The sequence below is a fragment of the Rana temporaria genome, chromosome 12, assembly GCF_905171775.1.
Source record: "Rana temporaria chromosome 12, aRanTem1.1, whole genome shotgun sequence".
Taxonomy (NCBI): Eukaryota; Metazoa; Chordata; class Amphibia; order Anura; family Ranidae; genus Rana; species Rana temporaria.
In genome coordinates, this window is record NC_053500.1 from 56,839,602 (window position 1) to 56,857,364 (window position 17,763).

The following is a 17,763-nucleotide window of genomic DNA, read 5'->3' on the forward strand; positions in this document are numbered from 1 at the left end:
CGCGGCCTCGGTGGTGTCCTCCCAGCTTCTCCTGCGCTGTCTCTGAGTCGAATCCCCGCTTCCCGCGCTCAGTTTGAAGCCTCCGCCGACATATACCGAGCGCAGTACACTCGGGCACGTTCGTCACGCTCGGCTTCTCACGCATAAACGTCACAGAGCGTGACCACGAGCGAAGCCGAGCCTGGCCGATTGTACCCGAGTGTACTGCGCTCGGTATATATCGGCGGAGGCTTCAAACTGAGCGCGGGAAGCGGGTATCAGCGTATATCGCGCACCCACGATTTTCCCCTTATTTTAAGGGGAAAAAAGTGTGCGGTATACGCCGATAAATACGGTATGTTCCTCCAGCCAGGAAATAAGGTGTGTCCTATGTGACTTGCTGCAGATTCTAATGCACTGAGGGGTTTATTTACTAAAGTTGGAAAGTGCAAAATCTGGTGCACTTTTGCATGGAAACCATATAGCTTCCAGGTTTTATTGCCAAAGCCTAATTGAAAGAGCTGAAGTTAGAAGCTGATTGGCTACCATGCACAGCTGCACCAGATTTGGAGTGCATCAGTTTTATTAAATCAATCCCACAGTGAGAAGCTCACAGTGTGCAGTGAAATCAAACTATTTTTAGTACAGGAAAGGAGCCTGTACAACTGTTCAAAATGTTTTGCTCCAATCTGGCGGTTAAAAGAAAGGTACAGTAAAACCTTTGTTTTACAAGCATAATTCGTTCCAGAAACATGTTTGTAATCCAAAGCACTTGTATATCAAAGAGAGGCACCTCTAAGTTTAGCAATACGTTGCTAAATGTTGTACCTTCATTAAACGTAACCATATTGCTACACTTAGAGGCTCCTTCTCTTCTTTTTTTATACTCAGTTGTGACATGATGCTACTCTTATATCAAGACATTGCTTATATATCAAGGCAAAATGTATTAAAACATTTTGCTTTTCTTGCAAAACGCTCTCAACCCAAGTTACTCTCAAACCAAGGTTTTACTGTATTTTAATTTCATTCACATCTGATACTCACTATATATTGTATATGTGAACTTTTATTGTTATGTCAGGTGTTTAGTATGTTCATAAAGTCTATTTTTTCTTTATTCTTCAGACCTTTCCGAGTTCAGCTGTAGAGAGCTGCATTCCACGCAGTATATAACAGATGGCCCATGTCGCAGTCTGAAGCCAACCAAAGAGCTGGTTTGTTCTGGTCAATGTTTACCCACTCATCTCCTACCAAACTCCATCGGTCGAGGAAAGTGGTGGCGCCAGAACTCATCGGATTACCGCTGTGTGCCGGCCCACAGCCACACACAACGTATTCAGCTCCTATGCCCTGACAACGAAGTACGAACATACAAGATCAGAGTGGTCACATCATGTCGCTGCAAACGCTACACTCGCTTCCACAACCAGTCAGAGCTGAAAAATATTGGCAAGGAAACGGTGAGGACTTCCAAGAACAAGAAGCCTCATCTTGTCAGGGTTAGACATAAATCTAATCACCATGAGCTAGAAAATGCCTACTGATCAACTAATAATAAATCAGAGGTTTATGTATATGTATGTTTTAAGAAATATACAAATAGTGTTGATTTATACGGCACACTGATTGAATCTGGATACATTCTATAGATTATAGTTTAGGGATTATCTAGACTAAACTGAGCAGGGATCCAAGGAGAGATTATTGAAGGATGGCTGAACTGAAGTAGGGGATAGAATATATTGAATATATCCTTTAGTCAATAATATTTTATCCTGTGCTGAATAGTGAGGTCATCATGAATTTTTTAGTCATAAGTTCATGTCTATGCAGTTTTGATACATGATTGTCAGGCAGAGATTGGGGTGCCTATATTAAGAGAACTTTGCAATTTGTGGGCCTGATTTACACATGTTGTCAGCAATGATAAATTGTATTTTCCCGGTTGCTTCCCTGCATGTGCAACCCTGTGCATGCAAATACATAAGGGATAAGTCCCTGATCAACAATTAGTTTCTAGGATATAACGTTCGAGATAAATAAACAAAAAAGTAAATGAAGTAATGGTAAAGATCTACCACCTCAAGACTTTATTAAATATAAAAAGAAAAATGTTGACGGAAGTTTGAAAATAAAAATATAAATAAATAAATATATATATATTGAAATGTATGAATTATAAATAAAACCCCTCCTCCTCCCAAATAAAATATCCATATATTATTTAAATATTCAGATATACTTATGGTATACCTTGGTACGCTAAGAAAAACATAAAATATTTAAAAATTATTTTTCTTGATTAATCAATAGATCAAGCACTCGAAATTTACATTTAAGTAAATTAAAGCTATACACTATGCAAACTTCAACAGGTCCTGATGAACAATCTGAAATTCACTCCATGAGTGGCCCTCTTGTATCCTCTGGCTCAACAAAATGAATGTGAAAATTAGGAGCTAGATGGAAAATTGTCAACCAAACACCAGTTGCATCCAATTAGATGCAGCTGCGGTTCAGGTATTCTGATAGCAACCACAGTGGAAAACAGTAATGTCAGCAGGAGATTTTTACATCTGCATCATATAGCACAGATCAAAGACTCTCTTCAAAATGTTTTCGCTCAACCTATAGGATGAATAAAAAAATAAAATAACTGTACATGGCCAGTTTAAGTTTTTTGTCCTCGTTTGGCAGTGTTAATGAGAACTAAAAAAACAACAACATTTTTTTAATTATTTTTATAAAATAAGATTAGATTCTAAATTAAAATTTGCTAGTTGTGAAAATGTATTTTTCAAAAAAATTGTATATATATATATATATATATATATATTTTTTTTTTAAATGTATATACCGGTACTGTATATATTATTGTTAAACACAGCATTTTGTGGTTTGATCTTTGGATTTTATGGTTCAGTCACCCTGGTTTATCTGCATTACAATTCTTGTATACAGTGGCCCAGATTCTCAAACACTTACGACGGCGTATCTCCAGATACGCCTTCGTAAGTCCGAATGGCTGCCTTCGTATGTATGCACCTGATTCATAGAATCAGTTACGCATAGATTTGGCCAAGATACAAGCGGCGTAAGTCTCCTACGCCATCGTATCTTGGGGTGCATATTCACGCTGGCCGCTATGTGGCGCTTCCGTTGATTTCTGCGTCGAGTATGTAAATGAGCAATATACGCAGATTCACGAACGTACGTACGCCCATCGCAATTAGTTATGCCGTTTACGTAAGACATACGCCGGCGTAAAGATAAAGCTGGTCTCTAGGTGGCGCAGCCCATGCAAGGTATGGACGTCGGAACAGGCGTATCTTTTTACGTTGTTTACGAAAGTCGTACGCGAATAGGGCTGTGCGTAAGTTACGTTTAAGTTGTAGGCAGTGTTCGACATATCTTAGGCTTTCTATCCGACGCATGCGCACTGGGATACGTCCACGGACGGCGCATTCGCCGTTCGTTCGAATCGTCATTTACGTGGGGTCATGCTTAATTTACATATGTTTTACCACCTCTTCCACATTTGAATTAGGCGCGCTTACGCCGGCACATTTACGCTATGCCGCCGTAACTTAGGACGCAAGTGCTTTGTGAATACAGCACTTGCCTCTCTAAGTTGCGGTAATATAGATTAATACAAAATAAAATATGAATGCACATTGTTTTAACTATTATCCAGGCACATTTATAAACCTGGTTAATTTTAAAAGACCCTCTTACTATAGAGTCACTTAAAGCGGGAGTTCACCCATGTATTAAATTTTTTTTTTCTCCCCTTAGATTCCTGCTCGTTCGGTCTAGGGGAATCGGCTATTTGTATTAAAATATGAGCAGTACTTACCCGTTTTCGAGCTGCATCTTCTTCCGTCGCTTCCGGGTATGGGTCTTCGGGAGCGGGCGTTCCTTCTTGATTGACAGTCTTCCGAGAGGCTTCCGACGGTCGCATCCATCGCGTCACTCGTAGCCGAAAGAAGCCGAACGTCGGTGCGGCTCTATACTGCGCATGCGCACCGACGTTCGGCTTCTTTCGGAAAATCGTGACGCGATGGATGCGACCGTCGGAAGCCTCTCGGAAGACTGTCAATCAAGAAGGAACGCCCATTCCCGCAGCCCATACCCGGAAGCGACGGAGAGGATGCATCTCGTAAACGGGTAAGTACTGCACATATTTTAAAACAAATAGCCGATTCCCCTAGAGAAAACGAGCATGAAGCTAAGGGGAAAAAGTGCCCTCTAAGGGTGAACCCCCGCTTTAAAGACTCAAGGAAACCTTTAAAACAATATGCTGTGTATGTACCTTTCCAGTGGCCCGTATACTCTACCACATTGCTGATCCCAGGCCAGAGCCTGAAAATGTGTTACTCTAAGAGAATATGTTTTATTATATTTATATTATGTGACCAAATATTTAAATGGAAAGTGCTATATATTCTTCATATTACACATTGCCTATACTGTGTTTCTTTGAAGAAAGACATGTTTCCGTAACATGTTGCTTGTCACAGTGATATTACTGTTTTCCAGAAAATTATTATAATTAGGTTAGGTCAGGATGGCCTGGACATTTTTAAACTTTAACACCTACTGTATGCAAATGGCAACTTTTTGAAAAGTCTGCTCAAAGGATCACTCCACTGTCCCCCCCAAAGAAATGTAGAACCTCAACACCCCACTGAAATGCACCTGGACTATACACTGTGCACTGGAGGCAGAAAGCAGGCCATAGATGGTTCAAATCTTGGGCAGTTCAGCAGGAACCAGCTGAGATTCCAACCATGTATGGGCAGGCTGAATGTACCATGTAGGGCCAGGCTGAATGTACCATGTAGGGGAAGGCTGAATGTACCATGTATGGGCAGACTGAATGTACCATGTATGAGCAGGCCGAATGTGCCATGTATGGGCAGGCCCAATGTGCCATATATGGGCAGGCCGAATGTGCCATATATGGGCAGGCTGAATGTGCCATGTATGGGCAGGCCGAATGTGCCATGTATGGGCAGGCCGAATGTGCCATGTATGGGCAGGCCGAATGTACCATGTATGGGCAGGCTTAATGTACCATGTATGGGCAGGCTGAATGTATCATGTATGGGAAGACTGAATGTATCATGTATGGGCAGGCTGAATGTACCATGTATGGGCAGGCTTATTGTACCATGTATAGGCAGGCTTATTGTACCATGTATGGGTAGGCTTAATGTACCATGTAGGGGCAGGCTTAATGTACCATGTAGGTGCAGGCTTAATGTACCATGTAGGGGCAGGCTGAATCTATCATGTATGGGAAGACTGAATGTATTATGTATGGGCAGGCTGAATGTACCATGTATGGGCAGGCTTAATGTACCAAGTATAGGCAGGCTGAATGTACTCAAGTAGTACTCAAGTTGTACCCAAGTTGATCGATCGATCAACTTGGGAACGATCAACCTGCCAGGTATTACATGCAATTATAGCTAGTGGCTGTTATAGTCATTAGCAATAATCACTGTGTTTTCCTGGTGGGGAAGGCTTCCCTTGCCCCCGCCGGGAGAAGACAATGGCTCTGTGGGAGGGATTCCCTTTTCAGTATTGTCTGTGTTGATGGGGGAATAGCAACCCATTGTTGGAGGAAAGAAATTTGCTCTGTCTATGGCCGGCTATAATGCAAGGTGATACAATCTGATAGGTTTGCCTAAATATTTTCAATTATTTGCACTAATCATAAGCAGGAGCTACAAAATATGAGACAGCTAAAACAATATATTACAGAGCATCTCATGCAAAATGCTTAAATGTCCAGTAAAGAATACTGACCTAAATGGAAATATACAGCTTTGGATTTCTGCATTGTATATATAATACAGTTGTAACCTTAGTGTACTTAGGATTTAGGGCCCCTGATCTTGGGCTCACACTTCTTTTGCTGTGGTGCATTGCAGTATCCGCAGCACATGGTAACACGTGTTGTGGCATGTTGTGGAGCAGGTTTTTTTTGGACACATAGATGTGCTGCCAGCTCAGTCATTTCAATAGACTACATTAAAACAATGCATGTTAACACACGTAAAAACAACAATGCAACGCACCAGAGAAGTGTGACTCCAGGTGCACTGACGTGCATTGTGTTTGGTGCCTATTCATTTGATTTTGGCTTCCGAATGCACCAAAATTCACCAAAATGGTGCATGTACCATTTCTGGCAGCACAGCACAATGCACGTCAGTGTGTCTCCATGCAATGCGCTGTGCTGCAATGCAGGTCCATCAACAAGGTACACTAGGATGCAATTCAGTATGAATGGCACTGCATTGCACAAGTGAATATAAAAAAGTAATACAGCAATGCAGTAGTGTGAATGAGCTTGTTATAATATTAAATAGATTTCTATGTAATCAGTACATATAACCTTAGCTCAGATATTTATATTGTGACATAATTTTATCACATACAAAACTGTATATGTATCATTGTCTAACTGGAACAAACAATGCATTGGAATAGAATACTAATAAAACTGTTTCCTGAAATGTTTTCCTATGTTTATAGATATTTGAAATATTAAACCCACATTGAAGGAACTATGGGGTTCATTTAATAAAACTGGAGAGTGCAAAATATGGTGCAGTTCTGCATAGACACCAATCAGCTTCCAGGTTTTTTAGTCAAAGCTTAAAGTGATTGTAAACTCAGAAGGTTTTTTATCTTAATGCATTCTATATGTTTATGTAGAATTATTAAAATTGGGAAGGCAGAATTAGATTGGTTGCAATTGGTTACTGTAGTCACTGCATTATCCCTATTCAATGCACTGTTTGAATTCTTTATTTTTTTTAATAAGCCAAAATTATCTACTGTTACCTTTTATATTCTAAAAGGAAAATGCCATGTTATAAAAATAGTAAAAAAAATTTGGTCATTTTTACTATGCTTAAAATATGAGTTTGGATATAGAGATATGTTTAAAGTTTATTATGTAATGGATTAATAAACAATATTATATAGCCCATCATTGTACAATGTGTGAGGCTCATGGCAGATTTGAGAGATTATCTACCGTATTTATTTTTTTGTTATTTATTTAAGTCCACATGTGTTGCTGAAAAGGACAAAATGTATAATGTCCTTAAAATGTATTCTAATTGTACTTGCAGATGTCTTAACCTATTGTTAATAAAATATTGATTACATCTTAATATCTGTGTACAAATTTTGATTTGCTTATTGTTTGGGAAGAAAACTTCAACTTTAGTAGTACAGTCAATATGGTGAAATTTCTACCGTATTCACAACTCAAGAACTCATAACAGTGACTCAAAACAAGTGCAGTGCTACCATCTATTCATATAAATACAAATAAAAATTGCGCTATGAGTCCAAAGTAGTACTGGAATATGAGTCCAATAAGAAAGGCTGGTAAGAAAAAACACACAAAGACTTCTTGGGTTCTAAATCAACCTGATAAATTGAATGCTTACCAGAAAGTAAGCCAATATGGTGGATGGCTATAACCCAGCCCAGGTCTTTGGTTAGCACACCAGTACTAACTCCTCCAATGTTGATAGGTTTCAGCAGATGAAAAATTGACTCCACAGGATGCGTAGAAAAAGAAAAAAGAAAAAACATAGCGTGATCCTGCCAAAAACGGTCACCCTTATGATGGAATCAATGCTGGGAGACACAAATACACCCAGTGTTCACAGTAAGGCCCCTTTCACATGGGGCAGTGGAGGTGCGGTGACGGTATAGTGGCGCGATTTTTAGCGCCGATATACTGTCGTATTTACCGCGATATTCGGTCGCTAGCGGTTTTAACCCCGCTAGCAGTTGAAAAAGGGTTAATACGGTTTCCCATTGATTTCAATGGGAAGAAGCGGTAAACACCCCTCTCCTATACCGCTCCAAAGATGCGGCTAGCAGGACTTTCGGGCTTTCACATTGAAGCCTGCAGGGCACGATTTTTTCAGGCGGTATAGCAGCGCTATTTTTAGCTCTGTACCGCCTGAAAAACATGTCAGTGTGAAAGGGGTCTTAGTATAATTGTGCCACCACCGCATGAGGTGTCTCCTTACCAAACAATGGATATTAAACAGAAATAGGATCAAACCAAGTGGGAGACGTACAAATCCACCGCAATGTGAACCGCCACCATACAGGGAGTCTCCTTACCAGATCAAAGCAGCTATGCGCATTAATATGTATAGGACAACCGCAGGTTAAAGATGGATTGATGGATGCAGACTCTCACTGCTGCGACCGTAACCTTCGTATGACTCGTGGATGAATTAAGTACCCAGGAAGAAATGAAGGACTAATAGTGTAATACCATCAATATTTTAATATAAAGAGGAAATCCACTTACTAAAAACATGATATGGATAGCGTGTAAAAATTAAGCCGGCCGACTATAATACAAAAGCTCCCATCCTGCAAACGTGGTGACGTCAGCACGTACCCCCTCAGATGCCTTTAGTCATCAAAGACATTTTCAATAAGGGACGGGTAGCGTGCTGACTCACCACAATAAATAGTACCATGGCTTGCTTTGAATTCCGGTCATGAATGGATGGCCGCCATCTTAGTTAATGGCAAACCCAATAGTATATATGAAACTCGAAGTAATAATGCCAATTTCTAATCCAAACAGCAGGAATATGCAAACAGAGAAATGTTGCACTTATTTTGATTCACCATTCAGATAAATTGTAGGAATACAATTACAGTAAAAATTACAGTAAAAACTTGGTTTGAGAGTAACTTGGTTTGAGAGCGTTTTGCAAGACAAGCTCAATTTTTTAATTAATTTTGACTTGATATACAAGCGATGTCTTGATATAAGAGTAACATCATGTCACAACTTAGTATAAAATAGAAGAGAGGCGCCTCTAAGTGTAGCAATATGGTTACATTTAATGAAGGTACAACATTTAGAAACTCACATGGTTGATGATTAAAACAGGCACATCTAAGTATGCAGACATCCAGGATAAAGCTGTCCACATAGACCGTCCTCCGCACCACCATTGATGTCGTCCCTTCCACGAGCGGTTCAAGCCTCGGTTTCAGATCACTCTACTGCAGGGTAGTCTTTCTGATCACGATTGCAGACTGACAGCTGTGAGATCCGGCGGTTCGGAGGATGGTCTATGTGTGGACAGCTTTACCCCAGATGCCTGCATTCTTAGATGTGCCTCTTTTAATCATCAACTACGTGAGTTGATAAATGTTGTACCTGCATTAATTGTAACCATATTGTTACACTTAGAGGCGCCGCTCTCCTCTTTTATACTCTGTAGCTCCTGCTATATTTTGCTTCTAATCCCCTTGTGGAGGTTTCCAATTGTAGATGGACATTTTATGGTTACACAACCTCATTGCTATAATCTTTTTATATGGACTATAAATGAAAGGACCTATGAATAAATGGTTGTGGAACGAATCATTTGAGTTTCCATTAATTAGTGCTTTGGATTATAAGTGCTTTGGATTGCAAGCATGCTTCCAGAACTAATTATGCTTGCAATCCAAGGTTTTACTGTATGTGCTTGCTGCAACCATAAGGCTCCATGCACACTGGATGTTAAAATAACATTATAAAAACACAAGTAGCTTTTCAGTGAGTCTTTTTCAAAGTTTTTTTTTTTTTTCGTTTTTGCAATAGCGTTTATTATAGTTTTTTTTTGCGTTTTTCTGCGTTATTTATATTTTTTTATTATTTATTTTTTATACATATTTCAATGGATAAAAAACATAAAAAAACACTGGTGAGCCACGTGTTTGCGTGTTTATCGACGTTTATCAGCGTTTATGAACGCTTGGCGTTTTTTGGTGGTCAGAAAAATGACTCCTGTTTTAGGGGGTTCAGAAAACAGTCCATAAACTCCACTGCTGATAAACATCCAAAAACGGCCATGTGTGCATGGACACATAGGATAACAGAGGGGAGTTTATGGACTGTTAAAAAAAAACGCCTAAAAATGGCCATTTATGGGCTTCAGTGTGCATGGAGCCTGAGTATTATATGCAGTTGTTATTCACAGATATACACATATATTTATATATATATACACACAAAGGATTTTTTAGTTTGCTTGTCACACATTTTGTTGAATGTTACACATTGAGGGTTGAGAACTAGATGTAAATCAGGGAGCGTGGGGGTTATCCTATACCTATATATATATATATATATATATATATATATATATATATATATATATATATATACATATACATATATAACAGGAGTATTTCACTTGGTTATGATGCTGTGAGAAACTCACTTGAAGCAAGTCATATGGAGGTCAAACCAATGTCATAGACATAAGCCCAAAGTCTGTGAACACAAGTCTTAAATGACATCTATAACCAAAGCAGGCCCTAAATCAGTGGTTCTCAACATGGGGGTCGGGACCCCCTCAGGGGTCGAATGATGATTTGCCAGGGCACCCCGAATCCTTGGCTGTTCCTGAAGCCCACACCGCTCTCCCAGCCATTTTTTTCCCTGAAGCCTGTGGCTGCCCAGCTGGGCTGTTCCTGGAGCCCACGGCCCATTTAGTTCACTGCATGGATGGGGGGCCAGAGACTAGAGCTCAGCTGACTGGTGAGGAATGTGAAGTGGGAGGGGCTGGAGGAGACCCTGTCTCCTGATTCCGGCATAGGTGTCACTGCTACTAGACACCACAAAGTCGGTGACACTGTGAGTAACACTACCTGTGATTATAGTTGCCATTAAAAGTCCCCACTACAGTTCTCAGATCCGTAAAATGACCTTGATCAAGAGCGCCTAAGTTGGCTTCCCCCAACATTGCTACTCATCCCAATACATGGAAGGAAGAGGAAAAGAGGGGGAGGAACTAAGAAAAAGGGAGAGAAAGAACAAGAAAGATGACTGGAGAGGGATGGGGGAAACAAAAATAAATACATTTTTATATAGACAGGGATAAAGGGGAAAAAAAGGAGAACAAAGAAAGAGTTGTACATCCTAAAATGTACCATAAGGGGTTTTAATACTGTACGAGTGGAAGGGATTCAGGGAGCGCAATATGTCTGTGGGTTTGGGGGCGCAAATTACTTGTCTTGCCTTGGGTGCTGACAACCCATGCTACGAAAATAATTTTACTGTTAGGAGTCCCCACAACTTGGGAAATTTTATCAAGGGGTCACGACACTAGAAGGGTTGAGAACCACTGTCCTAAATCAAATCCGTAAATTGGAGGGTTGTATCAAATATATTAATTATAGACTCATTGGGTCCAACATGAAAGGTGAGCATTAAATGCCTAAGGCCCCGTACACACAACTGAGTTTCTCTGCAGAATTCAGCCAGAAACTCGATCGGAGCCGTATTCTGCCGAGAAACCCGGTGGTGTGTACACTTTTGGCCGAGGAAACCGACGAGGATCTCGTCGGGCCAAATAGAGAACATGTTCTCTATTTCCTCGTTAGTCAATGAGGAAACTTGGCTCGCCGAGATCCTCGGCGGCTTCACGAGGAACTCGACGAGCAAAACGATGTGTTTTGCCCGTCGAGTTCCTCGGACGTGTGTACGAGGCCTTAGTCATTAGGAAGTGGCATAGTCACTAAAGGAATCAGACAATCAGAATCAGAGGTTATAATTACTGCTGAAATTTCTATGGATAGAAACAAATGTGAAATATATTCCCAAAACATCACTATGGGTGGATACTTTATTAGTCTGGATATATTATTAATGTATGGTATGCCTACTGCTCCTTAAGGCTTCATTTCCACTGGCGTTTTTACAGCCACTGTTGTTAGGCTTTTTTTACAGCTTAAAAACGCCTGTCCATGTTTATTTTGTAAAAAAAACAAAAAAAAAAAAAAATTTTTTTGTAAGCTGCAGCTTTAAAAATGCCGCGGTCGCGTTTTTGAGCGTTTTTGCGCGTTTTTGAGCGTTTTTTAATGTCTGGCGTTTTTACAGTTCTACTCTGGAGCTTCAGAACGCCCTGGTCCTGCGTTTTATTTACAGCTCAAAAACGCCTATGCCATTTGCAGCTCAAAAACGTCTATGTGGCCATGATGCCAAAGAATAAAATGGACAGGCGTTTTTAAGCTGTAAAAAATGCTCAGAAAAGTGGCTGTAAAAACGCCAGTGGAAATGAAGCCTTACAGTTAATGTAGAGACAAACTATTGCTGAAATGTACAGCTTATTACATACCTTAAGGGCTTGTAGGTTTATGGGGTGTATTTATAAAAAAAAAAAAATAGAGAGCTATTTGTCCTGCAAAACTGCATGCACATTTATTATGTGCAAATGGGAACAAAACCAAGTGTTTTTAGTTTGTTTTCTTGTGAATGATATTCATTCACGCTATTCAAAGTGATTTATAAAATGCAGCCTTAAAAAGCCACTAAATAAGTATCTGGTTACCATGATTGTCAGCTTCATCTAGTGGCCTAAATGCGTAATTTCCCTGATTTACTCTATGCTCTATAAATCAACATAACCCTCCTCATAACCTATGTAGCGGCCTGCTACTTTCTAGCCGGCACTGCTTTAAATGTAGAGGGTAGTCTGAGAGTAAAGCCCTGTACACACGATCGGTCCATCCGATGAGAACGGACCGATGGACCGTTTTCATCGGTTAACCGATGAAGCTGACTGATGGTCCGTCACGCCTACACACCATCGGTTAAAAAAACGATCGTGTCAGAACGCAGTGACGTAAAACACAACGACGTGCTGAAAAAAACGAACTTCAATGCTTCCAAGCATGCATCGACTTGATTCTGAGCATGCATGGATTTTTAACCGATGGTTGTGCTTACTAACGATCGGTTTATTCACATCAGCTAGGAATCCATCGGTTTTAAATTTTAAACAAGTTGGCTTTTTTTTAACCACTTCCTTACCGCGTCATTGTGAAATGACGGCGGCAGGAACCCCTCCTCGATCCAGGAGGACGTCATATGACGTCCTGGGCTTTCCGGGTGGATATCTGAATGATGCCTGCAGCTAGAGGCATCATTCAGATATCCTTCTCTCCTGCCGGCGATTCTGCACAACGTAAGAACGATCGTTCTTACAGGCAGCGGGAGGGGACATCCCCCCCTTCCCGCCGCCATCCGGTGCTTCTCCGGGCTCTCCCGTGCCATCGTGGGCCCGGAGAACGAATCGTCCGGCGCTGGCAGGAAGCATAGAGATGACTGGTGACCAGATGGTCACCAGTCATCTCTATGACCGTCGGAGGACCCGGGCGCGATGTGATGACGTCACGCCCGGGTCCCCGTAAGTAAACAAAGCCGCACTTGCGGCTGCTAAGCAACCGTAAGCATGAGATCGGTGAATTTTTTTTCACCGATTTCATGCTTTCCAGCCTGTGCGGTCTTATTGACCCCGCATCTCTCCATAAAGAGGACCTGTCACACACATTCCTATTACAAGGGATGTTTACATTCCTTGTAATAGGAATAAAAGTGATAATAAAAAAAAAAAAAAAAAAAAAAAAAGTGTAAAAAAAAAAAAAAAAATGTAAAAAAAAAAAAAGAAATACAATTTTATTTTTTTAACGCCCCTGTCCCCAGTAGCTCGCGCGCAGAAGCGAACGCACACGCAAGTCCCGGCGACATATGTAAACGCCGTTAAAACCACATATGTGAGGTATCGCCGCGTGCGTTAGAGTGCCAGCAACAATTCTAGCGCTAGATCTCCTCTGTAAATCTAAACTGGTAACCTGTAAAAAATTTCAAAGCATTGCCTATGGAGATTTTTAAGTACCGAAGTTTGGCGCCATTCCATGAGTGTGCGCAATTTTAAAGCGTGACATGTTGGGTATCTATTTACTCGGTGTAACATCATCTTTCATATTTTACAAAAAAATTGGGCTAACTTTACTGTTTTGTTATTTTTTTAATTCATGAAACAATTTTTTTCCAAAAAAAAGGCGTTCGAAAAATTATTGCGCAAATGGCGTGCAAGATAAAACATTTCAATGACCGTCGTTTTATTCCCTAGGGTGTCTGCTAAAAAAACATATATAATGTTTGGGGGTTCTGTGTAATTTTCTAGCAAAAAAAATATGATTTGTACATGTAGGAAAGAAGTGCCAGAATAGGCCTGGTATGGATGTGTGTATAACTGCCCTGTATGGAAGTGGTTAACCAATGGTTAAATAACCCATGGCGCCCACATACGATCGGTTTGGACCGATGAAAACGGTCCATCAGACCATTCTCATTGGTTTAACCGATCGTGTGTACGCGGCCTTAGTTGACTCAGACTGTATGATTTTTCACAAAATTTGGGCCTCTGTTCCAGCCATGGCTGTACTGTGAGTGACCACTATTGTTGTCTGGGGGTGTCGTTATCACTCCAGGTCGAAGGTGGCAGCAATCAGGTCAAGGTGTTTTGGGTGTTCCTTTTCAGCAGCGAGTTGATCGTCCCGCTGTGCATGCTGGGGAGTAGTACTTTAGGGACAGACGCCATTGAATCGGGGTCGTCGCCGATCCTGGTCTGTCGTCCCACCACCCCCCGTGTGGGCCCTCCTGCGTGTTCAAGTGATCCTGGCTCCGGGACCACGCTGGTCCGGGGTTGTGATCTACTGAGTAGGCCTGGTAGTCAGACTTGGTCTACATTTGCAGAGTGGTCCTGTGCTGTCCGTCCTAAGGGAGGAAGCCACTCAATGAAGAACCTGTCTTGGAGAGCACCGAGCAAGAGGCTGGTATCTCAGGAGAGGCCTTGAACTTCGTTGAAGGATGCACTATTACTGAAGGGCTGAGTGATGGTCGCCTGTCAGTTCACAAGAGTTTATTCAAGAGAGATCCGGGTGCTTAACCACTTACCCCCCGGACCATATTGCTGCCCAAAGACCAGAGTACTTTTTGCGATTCGGGACTGCGTCGCTTTAACAGACAATTGCGCGGTCGTGCGACGTGGCTCCCAAACAAAATTGGCGTCCTTTTTTTCCCACAAATAGAGCTTTCTTTGGTGGTATTTGATCACCTCTGCGGTTTTTAGTTTTTGCGCTATAAACAAAAATAGAGCGACAATTTTGAAAAAAATTAATATTTTTTACATTTTGCTATAATAAATACCCCCCAAAAATATATAAAAAAACATTTTTTTTCCTCAGTTTAGGCCGATACGTTTTCTTCTACAAGTTTTTCGTAAAAAAAAATCGCAATAAGCGTTTATTAATTGGTTTGCGCAAAAGTTATAGCGTTTACAAAATAGGGGGTATTTTTATGTCATTTTTATTATATTTTTTTTACTAGTAATGGCGGCGATCAGCGATTTTTTTTTCGGTACTGCGACATTATGGCGGACACTTCGGACACTTTTGACACATTTTTGGGACCATTGGCATTTTTATAGCGATCAGTGCTATAAAAATGCATTGGATTACTATAAAAATGCCACTGGCAGTGAAGGGGTTAACACTAGGGGGCGGGGAAGGGGTTAAGTATGCCTGGGTGTGTTCTTACTGTGGGGGGGGGGTGGCCTCACTAGGGGAAACACTGATCCTCGGTTCATACATTGTATGAACCGAAGATCAGCATTTCCCCTGCTGACAGGACCGGGAGCTGTGTGTTTACACACACAGCTCCCGGTCCCCGCTCTGTACCGAGCAATCGCGTGTGCCCGGCGGCGATCGCGCCCGCCGGGCACACGCACGGGAGTCGGGGCGAGCCCCTAGTGGCGGCTGGGAGAGAGGACGTCATACTACGTGCTCTCGCCCAGCCGAGCCAACTTGCCGACGTATAACGGCGGTGGCCGGTCGGCAAGTGGTTAATCCTGTGCTGAGAGTATTCTATACCGAAAATATCTCCATCTTTGGGAAGGTCTGTGGCAGAGACTTTACCAAGTTTCTGTGTGACATTCTGGCTGCTAGGTTAGTGAGGGAGGCCTATCCAGATGCACAATACACACTTTGGCTAGAGTGGCGACGAAAACTGCATTGCTGGAAACAGGAGTGTTTTCAAACAAAGTTATACACCTGAACCTATTACCTGGTACCCTTCCACCTCTTCCCCTTCCACCTCTTCAACTACTACTTTTATTTCTTCTACCACGTTGGGTAAATAAAGAAAAGAAAAAGAAGCCTAAAGTGTGGACATTGAAGTTTTTCTCAACTCTCATCTAATACCCTAGACGGCGAAGAATTAGAGGTAACATGCCGCCCAAAACAAACCAGCAGCTCCTTCGGGGGTAGTGCTACACATAGTTTTATTAACTGTAAACATGTTCGCTGTATTTAGGTAATTAATTTATCTGTAAAGCAAAATGTATGTAAAACTATATGTCCATGCAGGACTACCCTGTCCCAAAGAATAATAATACTTCTGTATGATATTATTGCAGAACAAACAGCATTGTCACCCCATTATAAGAAGTATAATATAATAGGCCTACTAGCAGAGATAAAACTGATAAATGATAAAACTATGTAACAGGGAGGACTCGCTATTTCTCATTTTGCCCATTGTTCTTCTTTAAAGGGTCACTAAAGTAAAAAAAAAATTTGCCTAGAATTAATGTCTGCAAGGTAGACAGACAGAATAGTGTTAATGAAAAAACTAGTAAATACCTATTAAATTCCTTCATCTATATCACCTCCGGCGTTCTAGTTTCTGTTCTCTCATTCACTTCCTGGTTTGCATCGTTTGTTCATGTAAGAACTACATTTCCCAGTAACGCATTGCGTCACGCCCAGTAATTCACACCTCCTTGAAGTCTCTAACATGTAGAGAGCATCCTGCCGCACAGATGTAGTTCAGGTGAGCACCTTACTGACCACCGCAGTAAAGCCTCCCTTCACGGTGGTGAGTAACAATCAGACAAGCAGGAAGTGAACAGAACAGAGAAGAAATAGAGCAACTTCTGAGCAAAAACGAACAATGAGGAAGTGAAAAGAGGAATGTCTGCAGGTAAAGGATGCTTATTATGAAAAAAATGTTTTCCTTTACAACCCCTTTAAGTAAAGTAGTATACACGTGCGTCTCATAAAATTAGAATCTCATCAAAAAAAGTTAATTTATTTCAGTTATTCAATTCAAAAAATGAAACTCTTTTATATAGTTGTGTTACACACAGAGTGATATATTTCAAGCATGTCTTTTTATTTTGATGATTAGCCATAAAAACATATGAGTTTCACTTTTTGAATTGAATTACTGAAATAAATAAACTTTTTGATGAGATTCTAATTTTATGAGCTGCACCTGTACAGTGCTTGATAAAGGCTGGGTCATTTAGTCAGTAGGGATAAGACGAACATCCCCCTCCCTCCCGGTTCGGTTTGCACCAGAACATGTGAACAGGCAAAAAGTTTGAGCAAACATGCTAAACTCTATTAAAGTCTATGGGACACAAACATTAAAAATCAAAAGTGCTTATTTTAAAGGCTTATATGCAAGTTATTGCCATAAAAAGTGTATGGGAACCTGGGTACTGCCCCTGGGGACATGTATCAATGCAAAAAAAGCAGTGATTTTAACCACTAGGGGTCCACACTATAGCCGAATGACAGCCACATCACGGACCCTAATTGCCAGAAGGACGTCAATAGACGTCCTCCCCTTTGCGCCCTCCCCCACGCTGTGATCACCTGAATCACTGAGACTCGGGTGATCACAGATCCGATCCCGGCCCCAGAACCTCTTAAATGTGAGATCTGGGGTCATATTTACACTAAAATGCAATAAAACAAAGCCTCTCCTGCCACCGATAAAAGTGATCTTGCTGCAAATCTGCGGTTGAGACCACTTTTATCTCAAAGCGGACCGCCCGCTATTGAAGAGGATACTGGGGTTATGGCAGC

The 17,763-nt window shown here is 41.2% G+C and overlaps 1 protein-coding gene across 1 annotated transcript in view; it reads left to right on the forward strand.

The window, feature by feature from the left end:
• Positions 1-2,147, forward strand: part of SOST (sclerostin) — a 38,214-nt gene extending 36,067 nt beyond the window's left edge. The window contains exon 2 of the mRNA XM_040330221.1: positions 1,108-2,147. Within this exon, the coding sequence (XP_040186155.1) occupies positions 1,108-1,526 (419 nt within the window). The 3' untranslated portion in view covers positions 1,527-2,147. The remainder of the gene's footprint in view (positions 1-1,107) is intronic.
• The last annotated feature ends 15,616 nt before the right edge of the window (positions 2,148-17,763 follow it).